The sequence below is a fragment of the Bactrocera neohumeralis genome, chromosome 2 (genome assembly GCF_024586455.1).
Source record: "Bactrocera neohumeralis isolate Rockhampton chromosome 2, APGP_CSIRO_Bneo_wtdbg2-racon-allhic-juicebox.fasta_v2, whole genome shotgun sequence".
Taxonomy (NCBI): domain Eukaryota; kingdom Metazoa; phylum Arthropoda; class Insecta; order Diptera; family Tephritidae; genus Bactrocera; species Bactrocera neohumeralis.
Genome location: NC_065919.1, coordinates 6,230,737 through 6,249,519, shown reverse-complemented (window position 1 = coordinate 6,249,519; position 18,783 = coordinate 6,230,737). Strand labels below are relative to the sequence as shown.

Here is an 18,783-nt window from a genome sequence, read left to right as displayed (position 1 = left end):
AAAAGCGGTTTGTACATAGTTTGGTCCTCTTTCGTTTTCCTTTGTCTATTAACGATACGCTTGATGTTAAGACAAAATGATTTTTGGGTGAAGACCCCAATTATTTATTAGGAACGCTGCACTTACTTCTGTTGCTAGTAAATCAGTTCACAATAGTATTCTAAATATATGCAGTGTCTGCTTTAAAATATTCACTCAAAATGTTAAAACGATCGTTGACTCCAATAAATTTGTTAGCTTTTTATATAAGTGGAACAAGAATAAGAAATAATTCATATAAAAAATGTCAATATTCATTATTATATATATGAAAATATATTTTGCCTATGTTCTTCACTCATTTATATTTCGCATTCGTTGGAATATACACTGAGACACGGCAACACTGTTCGACAGCTGTTCCAATTAGCAATTTCCAAATATTATTCATCTCTTTCATGCACACACTTTGGATAGCGGTAACACATAGTAAGAGGAATGGTATTGTTTTATATTTGCAGAGAAAATTATGAATGCGGGAATTTTTCTTTTCGTGGATGAGTGGATAAGTTCTTGTAGCAGGCGGCCTCAGTGCAATACCTGGCAAACTGAAAGTATTGTATGAAATAAGGTAGCATGAAAGAGTAATTGATGCGATAAAAAGGTGTGGAGCAGAATTGAATGAGCGCCGAAAAGAACAGAGCAAAAATTCCTACATTGGCAAAGACTTTCGCATTTTGCTTTCAAAACTCTTGCGCTGGAAGAACAATAAAAATTGCACAAAGTGCATTCGGTAGCTTGCGTAGCAGAAGGAAGTTTAATCGTTAAATTGCATGCGAACAAGTCTTTATAAAAATACAAAAGAAATATAAAGATTGCCGATTGTAAGCAGATGAAATCTTCTATGGTCAAGGGGTACGAGAACTCAATCTAGTGTGCGTATGTGGAGAAAGTGGCGGTGGAGCGGGTGCACGTACCATTGTTTTTGTGTAGTGTTAGTGTCAAAGTGTTTATTTTTGGATAAAATATAAATATAAAAAAGAAACGAAAATGCCAAATACCGAAAGCATTAACTTAGCCTTGCCTGAAATTTAGCTAGTAAAGGAGAAACATAAGGCAACGAACTTATGAAGTGAACTCAACCAACAAATATCACAATCGAAATTTAGTGAGTTTCGTGATATATAAATTGGCATTTTTCTGAAAGAAAGATAAGGCTCTCTCAAGTGTAAAAGGAAGTGGTGAATCTGCAATGGCAACGGAGAAGTTACGCATAACATTAAACAACCCGGAAAAAGTATATTCTGCGGGCGAAACAATAAAAGGCGAAATCTCTTTAAATCTAACCAAGCGCACAAAAATACGTGGTATGTAGATGATTGTAAAATATTATTTATTTATTATGCCACACTTCTAAATGCCTATGTACATTTGTATGCATTCACATATTTTTCTATAGAGCCCCAATAAGTTTTTGAATTAATTTCTGTGATTATTTTGCATTTCACATAGAATTACATAGCGCTACACATACGCACATGCATATGCATAAATATCAACACATACGTTTTTCAAACAAAAGAACTTTACTGCAATGGTCCAAGCTCTCTACGAAAACCTGAATCATCAGCATTTATATACCATTATGTATTTGACTCAGAGTACTTAAACATTTACTTTAAAGATTCTTTTGTTTAAGCCATGAATGCTTTGTATTTTCTGGAGTTAATTGCCTACTTATCAAGTGAAGCTATTATGACTGGAAATTTTTAATTACATTTTTAGTTCCTTATTTAATTTAGAAACAAACATGAAAAGATATTTGAACCTATTTTTTAAACTAATCTGCTTGAATTTATTGGTATTGCACATATGTATGTACATATATATATTTATTAGATTTGTTATTTTTTTTGTTTTGTTCTCATTAGAAACGTCATTCATAACTCTCTCAGCTTCGTATACTACTATTTTTTGTTTTGATTTCACCGTGAATGAGCGCTGCGGCTAAGAAGAAGCATTTAGCAGGTGTTTGTTTTTGTTGCTTTGCAATAGCCAACCAACACCCTACATTTGTCAGATATGTAATGTAGGCACTCTTGAACTTTTCGAACAGGAAACGGAACTAAAAATGTGGGTTAAGTATATATTCAAGTATTTTTTCCTGCATAGGCGATAATAAACAGATTAACAGCTACATAATAATAATTAATTCTTCTGAGCTGACTTTAGAATTTTTAATGTATGTATATAGTAATATATTTTATTAAATCTTCATGCAGCTTAACGTGCTATTCATAATTTTTTACTTGCAAATATGAATTGTAGCTCCAATAATAATTAATACCAACGATCGGTTAAAGTTCAGACCTACATAATGTGTAGATTGTCAGCTGTTGTATCTATTACTGAATCTATCTTCGGTTTCCTATAATTGTCGATTCGAATGCTAATCTATCCCATTGATAGTGATTTACACTACCATAGTTCTGATTTGTCCAAAATCTGATGGTTAAAAAATCGCAATTCTCTATCAGCTGATATCATGTGATATGCACGAACAATGAAAGTGTTCGTCTAAAATTTCATATGATATAATGAACGAAAGTTTATTGTTTTAATACCACTTCATCAAATGTTTTAATGCTTAGGAAATTCCCTCTTAATCACGCGTCTAATAATTTCAAAGTATTTCACATAAAAACGAGATTATATCTAATCTAAATCTCTAATATACTAGAGCGACAAATCTATTCCAACACTCTACTCGCATTGTTTTTTTTTTTTTGTTTCAATGTGTTATCAGTTTACGTCAATTTGTTTAGCTGAGGTAATAATAAATTATTTATAAGTTGTTCTTGTCCTTTAATAATCTACTATGCATTTAATTGAAATTGACTATAAATAAATATACACGCATTCTATCAATGATATTCGTTTGCTCTTGAAAATTAATCTACTGAAGATAACACAAATTGTGTAGCAACTATTATATATGTATGTACAATACTCTCTTCAAAAACTCATGTTAACATATAAATATTTTATTTTACGAAAATGATACAAAATGCAAAGTGTCGCGGTGAATGAGCCTACTTTTTCGGCATAAATAAGATCTTATTCTTTACGGACATCGCTTATATCGTTTATAGTCTCGCAAAATAGTATGTTATAACATATGATTGTTTCTAATTGGCCTAAGGGCACATAAAAAATTTATCCCATGGACCAACAAAAGTTTGTCCACATTATTCAGTTATTTTTTTTTTTTTTTGGGAATTTCAAAGATGTTTTCTCTTCAAATATTTATTCAGTATGAAGGTTAGTTAATGTTTGCCAGTTTATATGTGCAGTGTTGGAAAAATAATAAAAACTATAAGATGTACATACATATATTTATATTTTCTTGTTTTGTGTCTTTTTCATAGTTTTTTTCTGTAATTAGATGCATATAAGAGAATAAATTTTTAATGCTTAGTATACTTTTAAAAAATTTGGAAAATTAAAAAATAAAATAAAATAAATAAAAGCAAAATCGATGAAGCAAGCAATTTCTGAAATAGTGGCAAATATTTTAAATATTGTATTTTTTAATAAATAAAATAACTTAAATATAAGATATTTAGCTTCCAGTACTATTTATATGTCTTATAAAAATACCATTAATTTTTTGTTGATGTCTATATGCCCATATGTACGTAAGTGCGCCTAAAAACACACTATTTTTAATATGAGATTATTTCAACAGCATTTTCTCCTACGCAAAACGAATCTATGTTACGAAAGTGAACATTAAGCTTATGCTGCTATCATTTCTTCCACCACTGTACTTAGTATGCTTATATGGCATTATGATCTTTTTGCAATTGCATTAATAGAAGCAAAAGCCGGTGATATCAACTGTTTACAGTGCTATACATATTCATATCGTCACCTAAAATGCAAAATAACGTAACAACATTTTCGAAAATTTACAGTGACGTGAATGAAACACGCAATAAAATGGAGCAAGATTGAAAAACATTTTTAATATTGGTTAAAACTGGTTTATACGTGAGCACAGAATATAAAAATTTTGGACATATGTAATATTATGTATATAATTTGAAGTAGTGAGTCGTAATCAATAAGATACTCAATTTCGAGTTTTTTGATGATTCGTTATTTTGCATTTTAGGTGACGATATGTACATACATATGTATGTACAGTACACACATAGGTATATGTACATATTTGTTTTTTGTGTCATATATTGCTTTAACTTTGTTATCACCTTTAAGCCAAATCGTATATAAACCCATTTCAACACAAATGTATAGCATTTAGTTATCAGAAAATCTACAAATTATTTATAATATGCCTAGTTAATATAATATGTGCGAAATAGCAAAAAATAACTAAAAACAACAAATAACACCACTTGCGTTAAACACAACGGTCGTGATTGCAGCAGCTGAAGCCTTATCAACGTCTAAGCTAAAATTATCAAACAGATGTTATTGGAATTTTGCTGCCAATGCCTTTTGTTGCTTTATGCTATAAGAAATGCTTTAATATACGAGGGCAGTCTGAATAGTTTGGAAACAAAAGGATGTCGCAAAGGGTCAAAACTGGAGAATACGCTGGATAGGACAGCAGTTCATACCCACAGTCTAGCTGTGGGCCAGTGTAATGTCATTATGGAAGAGCACGTTTTTCTTTGCAAATATTTTTGACCATTTTTTCTCTAATTCGGCGTCGAATCATCCCAATTCGTAGAGTGCTATGACCTATTGCGCTTCACCAGGTAGACGATGATCTCCCCTTGTATATTACAAAAAGCGGTGTATATCAACTTTCCGATCGATAGGGTACTATTCGCCTTCTCCGTGGCAGGATAAAGTCAACTTCTTCCACTGTACTGTTGCACTATTGCGGCATCGGTTGGTGAGGCTGGGTACTTATCGGTCCACCTTCGTAAGTTAAAAAGTGTATTGTAACAGCTGTTAACAGCTGACAACCAGAAAATTCATTTCTTTAACAACCGTTATGTGCCAGTTAAAGCATGACAGATAATTGTTCAAGCAAATACAATTTGTATGGCATATAAACATTTATTTTCTTTAAAACTACTGATACATTCGTTTTTTTTTCAAATTATTGTTTCGTTAGCATTTATAATTTCTACTCACACGAAAAAGGTATACTCATACAAATTAGTTTATAAAAAAATTATATACAAATTAAATCAATATATTTGTAATAATACATATGTAAATATGTAAAACTACACTAGTAATCGGGACCTAAAGAGCAGCACATAACTATTAAATACATATGCTTATATATGTATATTGTACATTTGTATTAATGAATGTATATATCGTTAATTAACGTTTACAATTATTGTTCTTGGTTCCAACACGTTGAAGTAAAGTGGGCTTTGTGTATTCCCCACAAGCGCACAACTACAATACTCGCATAAACATATCCTTAACGTTTTTTGGTAACGTCTCACAGCCTTAAACCCTCTTGGCAACTGCCGACCTTGTCTTCTCCAATAGGAATTTCTCCACCTGCGGCCATATTTCAGCGGTAGTGCGTCCCTTGAAGTTAGTGATCAGCTCTTGTTTCTGATAATAGTCAAACACTGGTCGCAACATCTCCTCGTACACTTGCAAGCGACGCGCCACCACTTCGGGCTTATCGTCATCGCGTTGCACCAAATCCTCACCGGTCACATCGTCTTTACCCGGCACTTTGGGATCATTGAAGCCCACATTATAAACACGTCCGGACGGCAAATGAATCCAACGTCCCTTCACACGTTCAATGATCACATCATGTGGCACTTCTAAATTAATAACCGCATGTAATGGTTCACTAGCGCTCAAACGTTCAGCTTGTGCCAATGTACGTGGAAAGCCATCGAGCATCCACGATTTGTTGCCCACCTCGGTAATGCGGCTGAGCACACATTTCATTACAATATCATCTGGCACCAGTTTGCCCTCGTTCATGAATTTTTTCGCCTTCTTGCCCAACTCGGTATTGTGCACCACATTCAATCGCAACATGTCGCCGGGTGAAATGTGTACGAAACCGAACTTTTCGACAATGCGTTTCGAGATTGTACCCTTACCTGAGGCGGGCGCACCCAGCATCACCATACGGAAGACTTTAGTCAGCATATTTGATTTGTGCTTGTTAATGTTTTATTTGGTTAGTTTGTGCGTGACCACGCCGATCGCCTGTCCAAATGATACTGTGTTTGGATTGCCGCACCGAGAGCAACTGAAAGTGAAGTGAAAATACCAAAGTAATTATAACTGATAAGCGGTTCGCAAAATATATTCTAAGCTTTGTTGGTATGTTTGTAAATGTATATTTATACTCCTGTGTGTTCCAATACATTTGAATGTTTTGAGCAGCGCTAAGTGGGTGAACAGGCGCACACATATGTGCTCATGCATGTTCATCTTTAGTCGTAAACCTTATTATTTATTTATTTATCACTTATTCCAACTTAGCTTAAACTAATAAGAAAAGTCAATTGTAGGTTTAAATTATAGCTTCTATCTTAAGATTTAACTTTCTTCCATAGATAAAATACTTTTTTTTTTTATAAAATAGTAAGAACAATTTATAAAAATTCACTTGCCACGCGCAGTCGTTTTCGCACAGTGTGTGTTACAGACAGACTAAATACCTATGTATATTATGAAAGATTTTGGGATTTCAGCTTTTCCAGCAATGATTCGAACTATAGCATATATGTATGTATCTTCAATCTAAAACTTCTAAATCTTTTTGCATTTCGACTCCACGCGTTGCGTGCTGGGTAAAGCTAAATCATTCGTGGCCTTCACGGCCTGAGAAAACTCCTAACTCATAAACCTCCGAACATATTATCGAGAATAACGCACTATTGACACATAAAGTATTAGAATGTACACTAATGTAAATATTTAATCCAGAAGGATTTGTATACTAAACTCTGGATTGACAAGTCCAACAAATATTTTAAAAGTTTAGTTTTAAGGTGTGGTAATTGCCAAATTTAATGGAGTAAAAACCATCTTAGCATGTTAAAGCTAATATATGAAATTAAATTTAAAATGTCCTTAAAAAATCGTGGAACTCATGATGTATGTATACATAACGTTTCGTATCTGTTGGGATTCAATTTCATTTAATCCTCAGAATACATTCATGAAAGGGTAGCAAACATGCAAGCGATTTACTTCCCAAATTAATTTTTCGAAATTCGGGACACTGATTTAAATCATTCCTTGTTTGTATACTATTTCCCAAAAAAAAAAATTAAATAAAAATATTCATTAAGCTGTTAAAACCCGAAATTTTAACTCTATAGTTGTTCAATTTTACCACTGTAAATTTTTATTGTTTACTAGTCAAGCTTTGCTGTCACTCTTATCATTCTTTTTTTTTTTTTTTTTGATCAACGCGTTTTGCTAGCATTTTGGCGATTTTGATAAAATAACTTTTTATATTTGTTCCATTTAGCATAAAGTTTTACACAGGTACACAAGTTGAGTACATCATAGTGTATATAAATTAAAATTTTTGTATTCATATGTAATTTAATAAAAAAAATGCGCATATACATACACACAACTGAATGTGTTCAGCCACCGGAATTGTAGTATAGAACTCAAAGCGCGTACTTATATCTGCATAAATTATAAACTAAATTAATGCTGACACCGCACACGTCCACACGCTCAAAGTCCAAACGGCTTTGTAAAAACAAGTTCAGCCTGAACTTGAAGCATTCAGAACGGCAAAGGCACTACAACCAGAACCACCGTCAACAGCCACTGGTCGTACTGTTTAGTAGTGATGGGAAATGTGTGCTCCACAACTTTATAAGCGCCACTGCGCATTCAATATCAATTCATATTAATAGTTCGCAATTGGCATACGTTCTTTCACGTAATTAAATTGTTATATTTATATTTATAACGCTCACACTGTGCAAATTTACATGCAAGCAGGGGAATGTTGCGATGCGCTCATATACACTGCGCTTATATAAATTTCGCAATTATTCACAATTTTTGTTTAGTTGCTGCACTTTCACAGACACACACGAATTCTTCTTAGATTTCATAATATTGAAGAATACAAACAATTTCCTTAGTTTTCGTGATTTCTTCATATTTAAAGCTCCGCTCGTTTTGAATTTCCTACAAACTAATTACAGCTATTGTTTGTTTATGAACTTCACAATTACATATTTACATTCTGAAATGCACGTACTTTAGCTACACGCTCTTCTACGCTTTTGTCACTTTGTTGTACAATTCCTTTTTCTGCACGCCTTAATTTCTCGCTAACTTATTTTTCCAATCCACCAAGAGCGTCGTGTCGATTTGCTTCCTCGCACATCCAGCGGCCGGGCAATGACTGATTATAGCGTTGTAGGCAGCCAGGCAATTGGGTTGCTCTAGTTAGTAAGGGATTTGGCATTTGTCAATAGATGTGTTTGTATGTATGTACATACGTTAGTTTGTTGCTTGTCACCCGCATTATTGGGGCTCGTGTCTCTCTGTTGACATAGTTATTGTACTTTGATAACTTGTGTTTACTCGCAAATGCGTAGGTTTCTCTCTTCGTACACTTAATGCACCTCTTTCCAGGTGCTTATTGTGAACGACAGAGTTGGTCAATATCTCGCTATCGCATGGTGTTATTTTATTAGCAGAGGTCATAGGGCAATTCATATGGTTTTCGCAAATTTGTATATTTTTTTTACATATATGGATTTTTTTAAATTTATGCTATGTCCATTTTTCCTTAAGCAAAATCTGTCTTCATTACCGGTTCGTAATCGATAGTTAGCTTAATGAACGACTTCCGCTTGGAAATATTGGCATTGAGTAAAAGTTAGTTATGCAAAAAATATTTAAGGAACTTTAACTTGGTTCTACAAAAATTATTTTACATCATAAACACATCGTGCTGTTTGTTGTTGTTGTAGCGGCAAGAATATTTTGAAGTAATTTCCAGGAATGGTGGCGAGTTGACAGCTCTTAGCTGGATAAAAATCCAGAACCGTTCCGGTTGCTTAGACTCGACTATCATGGGATTTAATTAGCATTGTTTTCGTGAGTTTAACGGTTGTCCTTAATTTTCTTAAAAAAATTATCGTAAATATGTATCGTTCATCTATAAGCTGCTTAAAAGTTTTAAACCCTTGTTTCTTCGAAAACTTTTCGCCGCTAACACAAAATCCTAATTGACAGTTAGCTTAATGGGCGACTTCCGCTTGAAGCTCAACTGTCAAAAATTGCAATTGCATAAAGGTTGGTTATGCAAAAAATATTAATTTAAAGAACTTTGAGTGTTTAATTGGTATTGATATTCGTAAAAATATATCGTCCATCCAAAAGCGGCCTAAAATTCTTACTACCCCTGATTCTTCGTTAAAAGTTCGCGGCTAAACAAAAAGCAGAAGTTCGGCCAAATATTTACATATGTATGTGATTTCGATGTTTGTATTTGGGCTACAATCGGCCGGTGGACAAAAGCTGCAATGTTCCGATATATGGGTAGAATGGGAGAAATCCTTATAAAACGGTTTAAATATATTTTTGTCATCTCTTTTTATGCTTGATATTAAAAAGTCAAATAAGGTTTTTGGATGGAACGAGACATAGTACTCTTAAGATAAAGCTTGCTAAATATTTTTACAGCGAATTCGGAAGTATTGAATGAAATCACAGTTTCTTTCTTTGTGAACATTAGGGTTTATTGAAAAATAAATTTTATACAGATCAAAGAAGAAATAGAGATTGCTCCAATGCCAATCCTTGCCAATAAGCTACAGCTGTATCCCACAATAACCATTTAAGCAAATATTTTTTAACTTGTAACAACAACAAAAGTAACGAAAGGTCTTCGTCAACAAACAATATTGGTTTTTGGGTAACTCACATTGAAATGCATGAAAAACAAAATATTTATTTGTTAAATCGACACGCTTGGTGTATATATAACGCTTTGGAACTAATTAGCTGATTATTGAGATTAGTTAACACATATATAAGAAACTTACTGTGGGAAGTGTGGCAATTTTAGCACATTTTGCCATTTTTTCCGCGGGAAAAAAAAATTTGAATATTTGAGGTAAATATTCACATTCTATAAATATGAATGTTATAATGTGAATTTTCTAACAGTTGCGAGGGAAGGAACATACTGGGTTTTGTTATTATTTTTAATTCCCATATGGTCGATAAAAAAAATGTAATTTTACGTTAGTTAACAAATCTTTTACACGTCGAGTGCCTCGTTAGAAGGAAATGGAACAAAATCCTCGAAACAAATTTTTATAAAGTTAGAATAATTCTCCTGCTGATTGAAGTACTTTTTCAAACCTAGAGTGGATGGCACAGGTGGGAATTCAAACCATGCTTTGATCCAATTCGTAGGAAATGAAAGATTTACAGTTGTTTAATGACGAAAACTTTCCTGAAGTAATTTCGAGGAGTCGTGCCAAGTAGACAGTCCTTGGGCGGATAAAAATTCGTGCTCCGTACCGGTTACTCCGACCGAACTGTCGCGGGAACATTTACAGTTGTTGTTGTAGGCTTTGGCCGGATAAAAAAAAACTTTGGCCCGTTCCGGTTACTTGGACCCGACTGTCGTGGGAACAACTTTTGCAGTCTCGTTTAATGCTTGGAGGACAAAATTCCATACTCTCTAGACTTTCTTACAGCAATTAGGGAATATAAACTAGATTATAAAGAATACGCCATATCTTTATTGATTATAGATTTTTTTAAACTTTATTTTATTCAGCTTTTGTTAGTTCGAAAAGACTTTTTATAATGAAATATGGTATGAAATAAGAAGAGGAAAGGAACGCGTGTGAAATTTAAGCTAATTGTATGATAGGAAACTACGAACATGCATTTTACATATGTTCCTATGTATTTATGTATGTATTATATGTGTATATTTCTTTATTAAATGTTACATTTATATTATAAGAATGCTTAATTAAAAGTGGCCTGCTGTGGGCTTCTTTAATATATCCTTATCGCGTTGTATGATTTCCTGTTTTCGCTCCTTTTGCGCTTTATTGATAATCTCGTCAATTTCCTCTATTGACGGGCCATCATCCACTTTGCTTGCTTGACTTCCCCCTTCATATTTGTCGTGTAGCCAACGTCCATTAGAATCTCGATCTTCGACAGCGTTTTCACGACGCCATACACGATTTCCAAAACCACCACCGCGTGCTGCTCCTCTTCCACCACGCCTTGGCCATGGCTTAGCTGGCTTGGAGTTAACCTGTTGGGGTGGTGAAGGTCTAACACCTCTACTAATAGTACGCTCATAAGTATGTTTTCCGTAAGACGATTCACGCCGGCTATGCAACGTACGCGAACGAGAACGTGTGCGACTTGGAGTACGAGAGCGGGAACGGCGGTAAGGTGACAAGGAGCGTGATGAGCGAGAACGACGGTGAGGTGACAAGGAGCGTGATGAGCGTCTGCTACGTGAACCACGTCGGCGCCCCCCATCATACGTAATGGAGTGTGAACGTGAACGTCGACGATTCCAACGACCACCCGAACGTGAACGGTAACGGCCGCGACTAAGACTGCGGCTGCGAGTTCGAGTAAATTGACGACGTTCTCGTGATGGTGTAAGTGAACGTGAACGAGAACGCGATGAAGGACTTCGATGTGCCAATGGTGTAGCCACGCGAAACAATCCAAATTTATCCACCTTAACGGGCCGTTTGATTTGAAATGAAAATTTTGTGCGCTCGTTAGATGAGGCTGCACTAGCAGCTGCAGCGGCGGCCGAAGTACTTGGATAAGATGCATAATAGGATGAAGAAGCGGGATAGTTGGATGCGGAGTGCTTTGATGAACGCTTTGAGGATACATGCGGCGGCGTTTCAGAACGTTTGCGGTCGGTCATGCCAGCTTCTATGGATTGCACTAACTCCTCCTGACGCTTTTTAATATCGGCTATAGTTTTTTCATATTTTTGCAAATTTTCGGTGAGTTTATTTTCGATGTTCATGCTGCTGATTGCTCTGGTTATTTGTGTCACAGATAAATAAATGACATAGTTAACGAAATATAATAAAACTTACTTGTAAGCTTCCTGGAAATTAATTTTGCTCAATATATTGGCTGCATTTTTTTCTTTACGACTAACTTTTTTCGTCTTTTTATTCTTTTTCTTTTTTATTTTCTTTTTTTCCTTCTTGTGTTTCGATGCTTCCTGCAATAATTTCCGCACACGAGAGCCTGTATCGTCGTCATCCAGCTGAAAATATGAAAGCCCTTGTAAAAAAGCGTTACGATTGATGACGAAATGTGTTGCCTTACCCGAAATTCATTAATATGCGTTGTGGCGGACGGTACATTATATGCTGTCATGTAAAATGGTTGATTCAGTTGTTTCTTGGACTCTTCCTCCTTTTGTAGGCTGGCCACATGCAAAGCCATGCGTTTACTAAGCGGTGACAATGATCCCTCCTTTCCAATATCCTCGTTATCTGAAAAGTGAGCGCAGCGTACTTTTATAAAATGGCTAAATATTTTTTTTTTTAACACAGTTTTGTCCTTTAGAATACATCCAAAAATATTTCAACATTAAATAAGCGGCTAAATAAAAGAGAAATAAAAAACGGTTACTTAAATTTTGCCCAATTAATAATCCTACCTGTATGCTCAGTTTCCGAACCGCTATCACTGGACGTTGAGCCATCGTCACTTGAAGAATTTCGTACTGACATTTTTTCCTTTTCTAAAGTGTCTTCTTCTTCACCTTTACATACACAACAAACAAATCAAACACGCTTATACATTATATACATTTTCCGAATTAGTAGAAAATTAAAAGTGATTTCGCTACCTTGTAGATGTGCTAAATTCTCAAAATATTGACTACCGGAGCGCTGTTGAATTGCTTCGAGCGATAAACGCGCTTGTTCATGATTCGGTATAATATTTAAACAATCTTGGTATGCTTTGGTTGCATCTTTTATGCGATTTTCATCCTCATAGCGACGACCTAGCGCCACAAGAGTTTCGCCCATATATTTACGCGCGTTTACATGATAAGTATTAAGTTTAAGAGCTTTCTCGAAATCATCTACGGCTTTGAGAAATGAGCCCTTGTTCGCGTAGAGTGCACCACGCGCGACCAGGCCTTCTACATTACGCGGGTCAATGGTGAGAGCTTTGTTAAGACACTGAAAAGCTTCAACGTGATTTCCATTCTTGAAATGTTCAATACCTTCGGCAACCGAGCTGTTATGTTTGTTTGATGAGATTGTTATTAATATGTTTGCTTTATTTGTATTAAATTTGTATCATAAGGCTACAATGAAAAAGAAAATATTAATTAATGTGGTAAACATAAAGCACTCACCGGAAAGCCCATTTGCTCGCTTGTGTGCGGCGCAATTCCTTGGCATATTCATCTCGCGGAAATGGATGTTTCAATGAAGACATGAATGTGTAAGTTTCATTCACATCTAAGCCATTGATTTCATAAAGCATATCATAGTTCGGATTCAGAAATTCCTTAGATTTAAGCATGTAATCCTCAAATTTTTCCAAGTTATTATAATCAATATGTCTTTAACATTAATCAGATGGCGAAAAATCTTATTAAAAATTAGTTTTCGTTTCGTTTAGAAGTTCAATAGAAATAGCAAATTTTTTTTGAAGCGAATTGTTTTTTTTTCATTATTTTTGTAATTTGTTCTATAATCTGCTATTCCTTTTTTACTTCTACTTACATATATATTGTACATACCGATAGTATTTTGGCAAATCTGCAAACGTTATTACACCAAGTGGGATATTTTTATTTTTTTCATTCATGCTTTCCAAAGTCAAGTAAAGGCGCTCAGCATCTACAGATGTTTCCAATACTTCACATCGAAGGTAATCGTTTTTATTGAAAACACGCGGTTTATCATTACCATCCAATTCGGTTTTTGTTAAATAAGCCTTGATGTTTGAAAAATTATATATGAAAACCATCTATTTAGTGGAAATCTATCTATATATGTACAGACGAAAGCGATTTACCTTGATAGGTAGGTCATTCAAGTAGCGTACCATAGGCTCGCCCATGCACAGAGTTTTGACCATAGTAATATTAGGTTTTGTTACCATGCAATATATAATATCACCTGGATTAATATTTTTCATTATACAACGGCACCGTTTTTGCTTATCCTTATTTCTATTGACGAAGAGTTCGTATGGTGGCAGCGATGCTATGTATTGTTCATCTGCAAATGAAATCAAAAGATGAGTGAATTAACGTTTTTAAAAACTGTAATAAATAAATCGATACAAGTTGATCGATTTTATATTTATATTAATTGTTGTATCTATTTTCTCAAGACACATATATAAATTTAATTGTTCAATTTAGGAATCGGAAGAAAAATGCAAATTTAGAAAGACAATCAATACTTTGTACGCAGTTGCTAGATAATTTAAGTTATTTTGCAACATAAAGCGTAAACTTACTTTCAATAATTTTATTTGGTTCCACCTCCGTACTAGTCAGCTCCGAATCGTATAAATCTAGCGCTTTACGAGCAAAAAATTGATGCAGCTTTAAACGCTTCGCACGATCTTGAAATGTAAAATATTTCTGCCTTTCCTGGTAGATGGAGTAGTCGGGATAAGCAGGTATACCGCACTTTTGTATGTCCCCTGCCCCGCGTTCGTCATCCCAAATTTTTTGCATGGGTTGACCGTGGAAACTCAAAGCACGCATAATATAATTCGTATTCATTTTGTTCACGATTTTTCTTATTATCCAATACTTCACTTTAAATAAAACTTATTTTAAACAAGTAAAAATTCCACAATTGAAATTGCACGAAGTGAAAAGACGCGTTAAGGTTTATTTTGGCCTCTATACGTACAAGTGTACAGATAAAGAGTATCCATTAAATTAACATAGGGATAGGGATATCGGTAACTGTAATATCAAATTAAAATTATAATAATAACGATGTGGGGTTGGCCGGTTCCTATTTGTTAAATGACGCGTTGAAAAAAATCGAATGGTTAATTTATTCTCTTCCACTTTTGCCTGCCCACTCCTTTGAGTATAGCTGTGGGCAATCGTTTTTACCTCGCCAGTATATACCACAATAAATTGAAATTTTTGGATAAATATTGGTTGATTAAAGGCTCTATTAAGTAGCGGAATCTACTTACAATACACCGAACGTTTATAAAATCTATCTTAACCTCGTTTATCACAAAAAATTGAAAGAAATATTTTTTACTTGGTGCGGCTGTGAGAAAAATGACAGCAGCTTGCAAAGCGATGCGTCACAGTAGTGTGTTATTGTGAATGAAAAATGTAATGAATCTGATTCATGGCGAACGAATAAAGTGCATGTGAACATTGTTCGGTTAGATTTTCTTCGTTCACCGCTCGCATAGCTGTTACGATGGGTAAAATTCATTTGTAAATATTAGGGGTATTCGCTCGCTCTTGCAAGATTGCAGATTGCAAAAATACTGTACCGAAATATACAAGGGCACGAGAGCACCCATTCCAGAATCTAGTGACATTTGAATGGCTAATTTGGTCAATTTGTGATGAATGACTATTAAGCATGGCTATTGTGAATTGGCGCACCTTATGCATACATTTTTAACAAAAAAAACTGTAACAAATCTTTATATTTTAAATAGAAATAATAAAATCTATTTAAAACTTACCTTGCTCAACAATTTAACGACGTAATATGTCTTTATGTAAAATGACAGCTAAAACAGGGTTGCAATTATATTTTTACGTGACATTGCATGCAAATATACATAGGAGGGGTATTCTCTTGCTCTTGCGAAACCCTTGCATGGTGCAAGAATTGCATATATTTCCTCTTGGTGCACCGACACAACAACAAACACACGCAGAAAATTATTTGCAATGGCTGTAAAATATGTGTGATGAATATATTGAAACACATAACATGAATGTGTTTACATTTTTTTATGCAAATTCTGGCGTTTATAGACAAATACCGCATTTATGCAAACAATTTTCAACAAAGTTAAAACCGTTACCCACAAATTTTAATCGGGTTTAAGCAAATTTTCCAATTAAGCAGCAAAAAATTAGTAATTGTTTCAAAAAGGTAGATTTCATTTCAAGTTGCTGCAAGTTAAAAGTAAAATTGTTCATTTTACGTAGCCATTGACAAAATTCGAGATACAGATGAGATTGCGGCTATTGAAGGTGAAAACTATGAATGGTGCCAACTTGATAACGAATACATTCATTGCGACAATGAACTTGTCTACTTTGGAACCATGCCCGACGAGGATATTGTTACAGACGCATTGGAAGTCAATGAAAATTCAATTGAATTTGAAGTGCCAGAAGAAAATAGCATATTTTTTAAATAACTTTGGATGAGCAAGTTATTTTCGAATGCAATGCACTAACAGTAATATATGTATATTTAATTTTATCATCAATACGTCATATATGTACATACTTTAAGTGAAATGTGATTTTTATTTGTTTTATGTTCTAACTACATAAGTTAAACTTAATAAATTTCTGTATTATTATTTCTTTTATGAATTTGTATTAAAAGTATTTATCAGCATTGTTTATTTATTTTTTACATATCGAGAAAATATTTAGTACAATTGCGGTTAATTGTTTAATAAATATATAGTACATACATGGTACATGCGTATCTTTATTTTTTCTTTACTTTTAGCTATAAAAGTGCAAATTACTGGCAAAGGCAAATGCAAATGGATAGAAATATTACGTAAAAATTCCAACAATGAATCAGCGCGAAGTCTCTTCTACTCCAGCAAAGAAATTTACGCACACAATGAGCACACACTGCCCGTCTTTGAGCCGCGCGGCATTGAATTGAATCCCGGTGAACATAATTTCGAATTTACTGTACCACTCGAGTACAATCTACCATCTAGTTTTAAAGGTAGTTACGGTTCCATAAAGTATAAATTGCGTATAGTCATCCAAAGGCCATGGACTTTCGACGAACGTCACATTATACCGCTAACTGTGCTGAAGCATATGCCGCTTTCACCGTGTTATCGTTCGAATCCCACCTCATTGGAAAAACAAATTACCAAAACAATTAGTCTATTTGGTACACGTCCCATAACAATGCTGGCATTGTTGCCGGAAGATTCAGCGGTACGTGGTGAACCTTTGCGTATTTGTGTCACTGTCACCAATAACAGTACGACAAATGTGGAGAAACTACGATTCAGTGTGCTACAGTATATCTGGTATTACAGTCATGTACCGTTACGTGTGCAAAAAATGGAATGCGTACCACTAGTCAATAAAGAGACTGGTGCAGTGCATAAGAAGAGTGAACGTTCCTTTGCACATGAGCTAATGATACCGCCTACGACCCAACCGTCCGATGATGAGCTAAGCGGTGTTATAAATATATCATATGAGTTGCGTGTGGAAGCGGTGCTACGTGGCTTTTTTAAGAATCTCATACTTAATTTACCCTTTAAGATGTATTCGAGTGGGGCGACCGCTGTACTTAATAATTTATCTGGTGGTCCACCAAGACCGCCACCTCGATATGGCAATCGTAATAGTGTTAACATTGGCATGGTAGCGAATGTCACAATGAACGGTGCGGGCAATCCATTTGAGAATAGCGCTACACCATTGAGTATTGCAACTTATCCTTCACTTGATTCATCCATCGGCTCGCCATCGCACTCCTCACAATATAGCGAATACAGTTCATTACGTTCAGTTAATTCCGATTCTTCTGCGGCAAGTCCCGCCTTAGCGGGAGATATTTCATATGTCTCTGGCATATCCTCCAACTCCTCTACGACGACATTAAGTCCGGCTTTGGCTGGTGATCTTTCATATGAATCTTGCGCATCGCCACAATTTAATAGTCCTTCGGCGCGTGCTAGTCTGCGCAGTTCAACGGTGCCCTATGTTATGTATCCACCGAGTAGTAGTCCACTCATGATCAACTCTTATCCGCCAGCACAAGTACCAACATATCCGTCATTATCGGAATCACCTGGTTATTCGCTGATGCGTTTAGCCGAAGACGTATTACCTCCACCGCCCATCACACCGCCCTCAGGGTCGACAGTGGGCACATTAGCGCGCCAGGAATCTTCTACATCAGCCACAACGGCAGCAGCGCGTTCGTCGTTTTTGCATGGAATGCAGCCACCAGGAGCGCATGAACTGCGTAAGTACAGAGATTAGACTTGATTTTATTTACAGTTTTTATAGCTGATGAAACACAATGTAATGCAAATATGAATTCTATTTCAAATTTTCTTAATTAGTATATTATATGTAATATAGAAAATTATTTTCCAATATTTTTCCAGCACCATCTTATGAAGAACTTTTCGGCTCCGCCACTGCACCACCTGAAACACCGAAATGATACTGCAACTACTTCCAGATATAAAATACTTTAACTAATAATTCACTAAACACCACTACGGCGCCAAAAGTTACTAGACCCACCCAGGAAAGAGTAGAGTATGGACCTGCTGGGCACTCCTCTTGTTCTAAATGAAAAATCATTAAATATTACACTAAATATTAAAAAAATTAGACTGTTTGATTCATTTTGGTTGCAAAATTTACAGAAACATACACGAACCTACTCATACATATATACATTTAGTGTTAACATATTTTCTTTATATAGCATATAAATAAATAAAATTGAATTTGTATGTACGATTCGATGCTAGCACTTAAGGCAAAGCCTTTATAGTTTTAGGACATTA

The 18,783-nt window shown here is 34.9% G+C and overlaps 3 protein-coding genes across 9 annotated transcripts; 1 reads left to right on the top strand and 2 right to left on the bottom strand.

The window, feature by feature from the left end:
• Nucleotides 1-470: 470 nt before the first annotated feature.
• Nucleotides 471-18,583, top strand: LOC126768059 (arrestin domain-containing protein 3). Its single transcript, XM_050485943.1, has 3 exons — nt 471-1,346; nt 16,731-18,227; nt 18,373-18,583. The coding sequence occupies exons 1-3, from the start codon at nt 1,232-1,234 to the stop codon at nt 18,429-18,431; spliced, it is 1,671 nt and encodes a 556-aa protein (XP_050341900.1). The 5' UTR covers nt 471-1,231; the 3' UTR covers nt 18,432-18,583.
• LOC126768074 (GTP:AMP phosphotransferase AK3, mitochondrial) lies at nt 5,036-15,294 on the bottom strand. Of its 6 annotated transcripts, none has more exons than XM_050485969.1 (2): nt 15,205-15,294; nt 5,036-6,253 (listed from the first exon to the last, which is right to left on the bottom strand). In XM_050485969.1, the coding sequence occupies exon 2, from the start codon at nt 6,148-6,150 to the stop codon at nt 5,482-5,484; it is 669 nt and encodes a 222-aa protein (XP_050341926.1). In that variant the 5' UTR covers nt 6,151-6,253; nt 15,205-15,294; the 3' UTR covers nt 5,036-5,481. The 6 variants fall into 6 exon arrangements, with proteins under 6 accessions (XP_050341926.1, XP_050341922.1, XP_050341920.1 ...); XM_050485965.1 differs by lacking the exon at nt 15,205-15,294 and adding an exon at nt 8,225-8,441; XM_050485963.1 differs by lacking the exon at nt 15,205-15,294 and adding an exon at nt 8,243-8,440.
• On the bottom strand, nt 10,921-15,198 carry LOC126768051 (tetratricopeptide repeat protein 14 homolog). Of its 2 annotated transcripts, none has more exons than XM_050485931.1 (9): nt 14,503-15,198; nt 14,053-14,258; nt 13,775-13,971; nt 13,385-13,594; nt 12,866-13,263; nt 12,674-12,778; nt 12,337-12,506; nt 12,099-12,274; nt 10,921-12,038 (listed from the first exon to the last, which is right to left on the bottom strand). In XM_050485931.1, exons 1-9 carry the CDS (start codon nt 14,771-14,773, stop codon nt 10,988-10,990), a joined length of 2,784 nt encoding a protein of 927 aa, XP_050341888.1. In that variant the 5' UTR covers nt 14,774-15,198; the 3' UTR covers nt 10,921-10,987. The 2 variants fall into 2 exon arrangements, with proteins under 2 accessions (XP_050341888.1, XP_050341889.1); XM_050485932.1 differs by having other exon boundaries at nt 10,921-12,026.
• Nucleotides 18,584-18,783: the final 200 nt, after the last annotated feature.

Excerpts from the sequence above, each read along its gene's own strand:
- LOC126768059 (XM_050485943.1), top strand. The coding sequence starts at position 1,232 with ATGGCAACGGAGAAGTTACGCATAACATTAAACAACCCGGAAAAAGTA. Across the intron at positions 1,347-16,730 it reads CAAGCGCACAAAAATACGTG|CTATAAAAGTGCAAATTACT; the intron begins GTATGTAGATGA and ends CTTTACTTTTAG. Across the intron at positions 18,228-18,372 it reads ACCAGGAGCGCATGAACTGC|CACCATCTTATGAAGAACTT; the intron begins GTAAGTACAGAG and ends ATATTTTTCCAG.
- LOC126768074 (XM_050485969.1), bottom strand. The coding sequence starts at position 6,150 with ATGCTGACTAAAGTCTTCCGTATGGTGATGCTGGGTGCGCCCGCCTCA.
- LOC126768051 (XM_050485931.1), bottom strand. The coding sequence starts at position 14,773 with ATGAATACGAATTATATTATGCGTGCTTTGAGTTTCCACGGTCAACCC. Across the intron at positions 13,595-13,774 it reads GATTTGCCAAAATACTATCG|ACATATTGATTATAATAACT; the intron begins GTATGTACAATA and ends TTAATGTTAAAG. Across the intron at positions 12,039-12,098 it reads AATTTCCAGGAAGCTTACAA|AGCAATCAGCAGCATGAACA; the intron begins GTAAGTTTTATT and ends ACAAATAACCAG.